The sequence below is a fragment of the Uranotaenia lowii genome, chromosome 3 (genome assembly GCF_029784155.1).
Source record: "Uranotaenia lowii strain MFRU-FL chromosome 3, ASM2978415v1, whole genome shotgun sequence".
Classification (NCBI taxonomy): Eukaryota; Metazoa; Arthropoda; class Insecta; order Diptera; family Culicidae; genus Uranotaenia; species Uranotaenia lowii.
In genome coordinates, this window is record NC_073693.1 from 345,875,819 (window position 1) to 345,884,941 (window position 9,123).

The window sequence follows — 9,123 nt, forward strand, 5'->3', positions numbered from 1 at the left end:
AGAAATGGCAAATGTGACTTAATCCTTAAACAATGATATTCTTACTATCCTATCAAAATTGGATTAAAAATAGAGTGCGTTTGCAGAGCAATTTATTTGGTGCAGAAGTTATCACGATTGCAAAAGGGTGACTTTACCGTTTTAGGGTACAGACTTATAATGACACTAACATGTGAGAATAATATGATATTTCACTAAGGTTATCACAGAAACAATGAAACTTAAACACAATTGCGTTGCTAAACATCAGAGGAATAAAATTGCACAAATGCTAATCTCGAGAAAATGTGCTTCTAATCCTAGGCTCTCTATTTTTGAAGTGTTTACATGTTTAATTTGTGATTTTTTAAACGCCTTTATTTAGTCAACGTGTTTGAGTGAACATTGTGGATGATTAGAACGAATTCTTTTGCTTCTTTGAACACGAAACAACGTACGCACTCAAAGGCGTTTAAAACCGTGCTGGTTAAACAAACACTGCCTATCCAAAGGCGTTTAAATATCGTTTGTTTTAGTACACATTTTATCAGCAACAATATCTGCCCTTGGAATTTCTAAATTGTTAATAAATATTTTCATGAAGACTATGAAATTCATGTTATAAAAATGTGTTAAAACTTATCTGTGCTCGGTTAGATGGTTCCTCGGTACGTAGTAAATTTATGTGTGGATATATATAAGAAAACTGCACAGTCTGTGCCTCGATTGCTTCCGGTCCTCCGATGTTGCCTTTGTTTACATCTTCTTCAAAACACAGACGGTACAACGGCGAAGGCCAGTAGCCTGTGCACGTAGTGACGAAGATCGGGGATCTTGTACCGACAATGGTTGGACATGATGGTGATGATCTTTTGACCTCCTCCTCGGAGCACTCTCCGGCTCGCTTGAACGAATTGACATCGGCCTTCTTCAGGACAACGTGAGCATAACAACGACCAACATCCTTGATAGCGGTTAATGCAATCGGCACTCTCCGCTTACCATTGAAGTTGGTGCTCTGCACCTGAAGAAAGTTTCTTAAAAGTTTACAGCACTTGACTAATTAAACTGAAATGAGAAGAAAAAAAATTAACAAAGTAATAGAGCAATTCTTTTCTAATTCTATAATTGGTACCTTTCGAGAGCAAGGTGGTCAACAGAAAAAATCCGTAACATCGACCACTGTCTACTGGCCGCAGCATGTACCGTTGGCCATTTGAGGAGCGTGACTGGATCACCGGATGCATCCAAGCTGGTTATTTGGTTTCGCTGCTTCGAGATGATGTGAGAGGTGTACCTAAAAACAAACTTTTTAAATTTCAGTGACTGCATACACCTATTTAGAAAAATTTCAAAACTAACCTTGAAGTTCTGATCGGGCAGTTACGTACATCGGGAACTTGATCATCAATAAACGACGGGCGGTGGATTGTAGTCCCGCGGAGATATTTTTCCCACAGAAAACGACAAGTTTCATCGTCGTTTTTGGAGTCCGAGACGCACCAGTCACCAGCTAGAAAAATAACTAAGACTTAAGACTTTTCATATTTCACTAAACCGCTAAACCGCAATCTGTATGCCACAAACATTTTTCTGTAGTTTTTCAGAACCGCGTCGACAAAATAAAACGTTTAGAGCAAGTTCACTGGTTGAGATGGAGTTGGAAATTTCAAAGGTTTACATCACATCACAACACGTTTGCCGTCCACCGGTGTTGGGAAAATCTGATATTCGAACAGTTTCGCGCTGCAAAATTTGTATCGTATAACACTTTTTGGCGAAGGGTGATAGAAAAACACGATGTTTTGCAACACCGAACCGAGTGATAGAGTCGGCGTTGCAATACAGTATTCGTGCATGAAACGCTTCGGTGCTGCCATCTAACTTATGCTCAAAACCTCAGTTTAGGGGAAAATAAAGGAAATTGAGCAATTTTAGGATTTAAACATAAAGTGATATTTTCGTTTTTTTTTAATCTTTTATCACTTAAATTGATACGAATTGCAATGAAGTTAATCAACTCTTTCAAACTTACAGTCAATTTTTTTCATGCCCTTGCCAATCGAATACATTTTGAGGCGCAGAGATGCCAGATAGCTGGGTGAATAAATAAATTCTGTTTGTTTATTTTGTTTGAGCGGTTTTCGGGAGTAGGAAATTGTTTCGTTTTTTTATTTGAAAAAGATATTCCGTCGGAATGTCCGATAACAAGTTCGGAACGCCGCCTTTAATGGATCCATCATCTTTAGAAAACGGAACCCTCGCTGTTAATTCGACAAGTGTCAATCAGATCAAACGTAGGCGTCGAATCGGGAGTAAAATTCAGCTTGTGTCTGAATTACCTATACTTTTCATACGTCACTTGCTTAATTATCACTTTGAAAATGATTTAGGAAGAGTTCAAAAACTTTATCAACTCGTGTAATCAAATGCACTCCAATACAAAACTCCTAATTCTGCAGAATACAGTTTAATATTGGAATGCATTATAGCTTAAACAATACTTGTTCATACATATAAATAATAAAATTTTCATATTGACACTAGGTACTATTTCAAGTTGATGATCAAGTAAAATGAATTTGATTTCAATTTTCAAACGGTGAATTCAAAATAAAAAAAAGTCAGTAAAATTACTGAAAAGCAAATTCACTTGGCATCGCTGGTTGCTTTCGATTTTATACCTTCGTATTCTATCACACCGGTGGACGGCCAACATTTTTGGTCTATATTTCACGATAAAAAAATTCCCATCTGTGCTACAGCTGTCAAAATTCCTACCACTTTTTCCCAACACCATTGGACTTGCTCTTACATAATATAAGAGCAAGTTCACTGGTTGAGATGGAGATAGAAATTTCGAAGGTTTACAACACATCACAACACATTTGCCGTACACCGGTGTTGGGAAAATCTGATATTCGAACAGTTTCGCGCTGCAAAATTTGTATCGTATAACACTTTTCGGCCGAGGGTGATAGAAAAACCCGATGTTTTGCAACCTGGGTTGCCAGGTGCCCAGATTTGTCTGTAAAACCAAGACTTTTGACCCTTCGTCCAGATATTGGTCAGACACAGATTTTGCCCAGATTTTTGCTTAGAGTGCCCAGATTTTACAGACTTTCAAAATTTAGTGATGAAATCGATATTCATGTATCGAATTTGATCCGTAAGTGCCAGATTAGACTGTAAATCTCGCTTGTATTCATGGGTATTCGACCAATCATTCATTAAATTTTTTTTTTAAATAAGACTGGCATGGTACGTGGGAGGAAACAGTGTTAGTTATATAGTTCTCAACTCAAAAATAACCCGAATACAAGCACCCCCCCCCCCCCCCCTCCCCCGCTCACACGCATCGGCAAAACTCTTGTTCAGTACCAAATTTGTGATATCTTCCTTGTGCACAGACACGCACAGACTTTTTTTCAAAATTGCCCAGATTTTTTATCCTCAACACCTGGCATCCCTGGTTTCGTGTGCCTGATTCTGGGTTGCCAGGTGCCCAGATTTGTCTGTAAAACCAAGACTTTTAACCCTTCGTCCAGCTATTGGTCAGACACAGATTTTGCCCAGATTTTTGTTAAGAGTGCCCAGATTTTACAGACTTTCATAATTGAGTGATGAAATTAATATTCATGCATCGGATTTGATCCGAAAGTGCCAGATTAGACTGAAATCTCGCTTGTATTGATTGGTATTTGGCCAATCATTCATTAAACTTTTTTTTTCAATAAGATCGGCATGGTAGGTGGTAAGAAACAGTGTTTGTTATATAGTTATCAACTCGAAAATAACCTGAATACAACAGCACAACCCTAGACCAACCCCCACCACCACCCCCCCTCCCCCCGCTCACACACATCGTCAAATTTTTGGTTTAGTACCGAATTTGTGATCTTCCTGATGCACAGACACACACAGACTTTTTTCCAAAATTGCCCAGATTTTTTATCCTCAACACCTGGCATCCCTGTTTGCAACACCGAACCGAGTGATACAGTCGGCGTTGCAATACAGTATTCGTGCATGAAACGCTTCGGTGCTGCCATCTTTCTTATGCTCAAAACCTTAGTTGAGGGGAAAATAAAGGAAATTGAGCAATTTCAGGATTTTAACATAAAGTGATATTTTCTTTTGTAAACAATTCTCTTATCACTTAAATTGATACGAATTACAAAGAAGTTAATCAACTCTTTAAAACCTACAGTCAATTTTTGTCATGCCCTTGCCAATTAAATTGGCTTCATACACCGAAAAAATTCTTCACATGAACGCTACGTGAAAATGTACATGGATTTTTGCCACCATGAAAATCACGTGAAACCTACGTGAATTTCAGGTAGCAAACGGAGCTGGCGCAGCAAGCGGAATTCACGTAATTTTCATATGAGTTGTATGTGAAAATAACGTAGGTCGAATGTGAAAAGGGATGCGTTCTGCTACATGCGATTCACGTAGCTTGTATTGAAATATAAACGTAGTTGGTTTTTTCGGATCTTATAAACAAAAAAAGTGTTGATTTTGCAGGACATTTAATTTTTCTAAAACATGATGCACTTTTTATTTTTAATTGAAACTTTGTATACTTTTTTTTTACATACCTAACATATATCGCATCGAAGACGGCATTTGGGTTGCCTCCATAATAATTGCCTGGTCGTCCTAGCTGCCCCAATTCCAAATTCTGAAAAATAACAAAAAATATAAATAACGAATTCACAACTTAATTTTAACTACTTACGAAAAATCAGCTTCTCCATCACCTAGAATTTGTCTTTCTGATAGCACCAACTGTTGGATCCGCGCCATTTTGAGTAGTGTATTCTGTCACATAGATTTTATGTGAATAAGTTATCCAGAGCTACGTGAACGTCACATAGAATGCACCAAATCCCTTTGTACTTGGCGGATCACTCGATTTTCACGTAAATCGAATGTGTCTTCGTTTTGACAGCGATCAGCCATATGAATTTCACGTACGGATCAAGTGAATTTGTATTAGCTTCTAAGTGATTCACGTAAGTCGAGCAAAAATTCACGTAGAGAGCGCCTACGTGAAAATCTAGGTGAATTTAACGTTTTTATTTCGGCTGAGTGTATATTTCGAGGCGCAGAGATGCCAGAAAGCTGGGTAAATAAATTTTGTTTGTTTGAGCGGTTATCGGGAGCAGGGGTGCCAGGTGGATTGGCAAAAATCAGGACACCGCGATGCAAAAAATCAGGATTTTTCAGGACACCACTAAATTGGTGAAAATATCATGCATCTCTGCTTAGATTGCATAACTAAAGGCGAAATAAAGGTGCTGAAGATGTCTCAAATTATGCAACTAAAGCGAGAAGAACTTTGGATGGCCTGATGTTAATATCGAAAAACACTATTTAAATATCATTTGACCCAAAGATTAAAATGGTTCAACTGTTTTATTAAAGATTTGTTTGATTTTCTTACCATTTAACAATGAATTTAGTTATAGTTTAGATATTTTTTGAAAAATCAGGACAAATCAGGACATTTTTCAAAAATCAGGACAATTCAAGCGTTTTTCAAAAATCAGGACGGCTTCTCGAAAATCAGGACAAATCCTGAAAAATCAGGACACCTGACACCCCTGATCGGGAGTAGGAATTTCATTTTTTTAATTGAAAAATGTTATTCCGTCGGAATGTCCGGTTTGAACGCCGCCTTTAATGGTCCATCATCTTTAGAAAACGGAACCCTCGCTGTTAATTCGTCGAGTGTCAATCATATCAAACGCAAATTATTTTATAATTAAACCTCATATTCCAAATTTTAGGTTGTGCTGCCGAAATGCACCAAATTTGGCTTCCGGTGGATTGGATCACTGATCCCTTTGTTGAAACAAGGTCAGAAACGGATCTGATATCGGAACGTTCCACAGGTGGGATCTGGTTGGTTTTTTTAGAGAAGGAACAAGAAATGAAACGGCCGACCAATATAAGTTTGTATTAAAAGTTACCAAACAAAAACACTTAATTTAAATTATATGCAAACCTTTAAATTCGAAGAGTCCATCAAAGACCAAATTCACTTTCATTTGTGCTCTACTTGCCCAAACAATTCCGAGAATTTTACTCATAGCATTGGAAGAACGTTACAATACCACTACCATATAATAACCTAGGTCAGGCAAATAGAAATTTTGATGCAGCATTTTTTACGTTTCGACAGAAAATAAGCACTTTTTTAAAAGATTTGTAAGCGTTTATGAAAAAAAAATCGTGCCAGAACCAAACAAAATCAACAAAGCTGTTGTTTCATAGATGAGACATGCTCAGTAAGTGAAACTTGTATACTTATCCAATGCAAAACTCTCTCAACAATTTAGAAAAAGTTTTAAGAATGGTATTAGCACTACTATTTCAATAAAGTGAATTTGATTTCAATTTTTAAACGATCAATTCGAAATAGGAAAAATAGTAAAAATACTGAACAGCAAATGCACTTGGCATCGCTGGTTGCCCCCAATTTTATACCTTCGTTTTCTATCACACCGGTGGACGGCCAACATTTTTGGTCTATTTTCCACGATAGAAAAATTCCCATCTGTGCTACAGCTAACAAAATTCCTACCACTTTTTCCCAACACCATTGGACTTGCTCTAAGGAATCAAACGAAGGAATCCTTTTCCACAACACTACATCAAACTACAATCAAAGCAAAACAAATCCGAGTCAAATCTCACACTCTTATATCTTTTACTCACGTTCTGAGTTTTAAGAACATAATTTTACATCAATCAAGACATAAATTTGGGATTGAAATCTAATTTTCACTTTCTCAACCTAATTTATTGCTACGTGCAGGAAATTTAGATTTTAAACGATGTAAAATCATATCCTTGTCAATTTAAATCAAAACAATTTAGGTGTTTAAGCGTTTCTGGCTCGTGTAATTTTCAAAATTTTTTGGTGTGTGGGTAGATGATGACGTGTGTCATGCAGCAACAGTATAAGTATGTCATGACAGTCTAAGTATGTCATGACAGCTGACAAGCGTGAGCTCTGAGGTGGTTCATCCTCTTTCGTATTCCAGCCGCCGAACCGTGTGTGTAGTATGGATAAAGAAATAAGCAAAAACAAAAATAAAAAGATTATACATCATGTCAATAAAATTATGTCATGAAATAAAATTAATTAATTGAAAAAAAAAAACGCATTTGCAAATTTGCAACTTATAAATTTTACGGGTGTATTTTCGGTTCTTTCTGTCGCCGTGAGCACCAGAATGCGTGTGCTAGGGGTAAAAAAAGAGATAAATACCGAGGCGGCTTCGAAAAATGGTCATTCGTTTACAGACATTGCAAGAGGTCAGAAGGTGAAGAAATCTTCCTTTTCGAAGCGAATAAAACATTCGGTGAACTCTCACAGTTTTGAAAGAGTTTACTGCGCCGAGTCACTGACTGTTTTGTTTAGCCTAGGAAGGAAAGTAAATTGGAAAAAAAAAGGAATAACGGAGAAAAGCCAAACCCCTAGACAAAAAGTGGAGCCGAAAAACCAGACATGGCCAAGGAAAACGACAGTGTGGACGCATGAAGCTACTGGCCGATCTGCACAGCGGGGACATTACCCCGACCAGTGGCTATGTAAAATTTTTGGCCAGGAAGCTGCCCAAAATCAAATTTCACGATTTTCGGACCAGACCACGTCGGGTTTTTGACGTGAGTGTCCAAAATAAATTTTCGTCTCGCGGCTTCCATCATGTGTAACTTTTTTGGAACAAAACGAATCGTAATGAAATTTTAAGAACTGATAGGGGAAACATTTCCAAACAAAGTACTGTCTCAACATTCCAGATCCGACAACTAGGAGCGCTATGGTGTAATAAACAGTGCGTCCAGATTTGTAGTAATCCATGCTTTAACTGCGTTGCTCGCCCTTATGATACATGCAATACCTGCTAGACCTGATACCTGATATCTGAATCCTATCCTAAGCCATCATTTGGAAATTAAGCTTACAGAATACCAGACAAAGTGCCATAAATTACTTTACTGGGCACCGATTTTTTGGGTTCAATTGCTGGATCAAAAACGTACCGCCCGCAATACATGAAATCATCTGAAACAGACAGCTAGTTAGCCTTGGATTCCCTTGGATAATTAAACAACGATTGATGCTTTGCTTTGATTTATTTAAAATTGACTAAACTTAACAAGATTTTTGTCCGGGAATCAATTCCTATTCCATCTTTGGCATGTCTGCAGCTTGTTTCATTTATTCGCCAGATGTCCCCGATTACCATGGGTATTTGATCAGTGGCGCCGAGGCAGCATGAACCACATAGGGCGCCGGAGCTGTGTACTTAACCAGGGCAGCAGCTGGAGCTGCGGCCACAACCGGGGTATGAACCTGATGGAAGGTGGCATAGCTGGTAGCGGCCGGAACGGCAGCCTTCACTATGGCCGGAGCTGGAGCTGCGGCATGGAAAGCCGGTGCGGCAGCGTGGAATGCCGGAGCCACCGCATGGACAGCCGGTCCGGGATGATAGTACGAGTAGACCGGATCCGGAACCGGAGCAGCATACTTGACGACTGGCGCTACCGGAGCAACTGGTGCCGGAGCGAAAGCGTATGGATACCCATGGGCTCCGTAGTACTGTGGAGCGGCACTGGCAGCGGCAATGCAGGCGGACAGCACGATCTTAGCATCAATTTAAGGAGAAAAACTCTGAATTAGTTTTCTAAAATAAGTAAATTTTCATAAACTTACCAAAAGCTTCATGTTTGTTTTGATTGATTGTACTTTCAGAACTCTAAGTCACTTGCTTGAAGGATTATTAGAACCGAACTGTCTTCTGGTGGAAAATATCAAGATGTTATATACTCTTCTCGATCAACTGACAAGAAACTACTCGAATCGAGAACCTTACCTTGGAATTTACAACCCTTGACGCAGTCAGAATGTTCATTTTGGCACAGAATCTGAAGCTCGTTCGCTGGAAAAATTCTTCTTCGATACTGGTTGATTTCCAATTGCGCAGGCTTGCTCTCAAGATCCGAAAAGCGCCAAAGCCAGAAACAAAACCTTAAGTGGAATTCCGTTGCGCATTTTCCAAGTCCATCCGAAAGCGGCGCGCAAGCCAATTCAAGCGCCTCGTTCCACGTTGAGATGTTTGCGTC

The 9,123-nt window shown here is 38.8% G+C and overlaps 1 protein-coding gene across 1 annotated transcript; it reads right to left on the reverse strand.

The window, feature by feature from the left end:
* Positions 1-8,239: 8,239 nt before the first annotated feature.
* LOC129753924 (cuticle protein 16.5-like) lies at positions 8,240-8,725 on the reverse strand. Its single transcript, XM_055749776.1, has 2 exons — positions 8,714-8,725; positions 8,240-8,644 (listed from the first exon to the last, which is right to left on the reverse strand). The coding sequence occupies exons 1-2, from the start codon at positions 8,723-8,725 to the stop codon at positions 8,240-8,242; spliced, it is 417 nt and encodes a 138-aa protein (XP_055605751.1).
* Between the last annotated feature and the right edge of the window lie 398 nt (positions 8,726-9,123).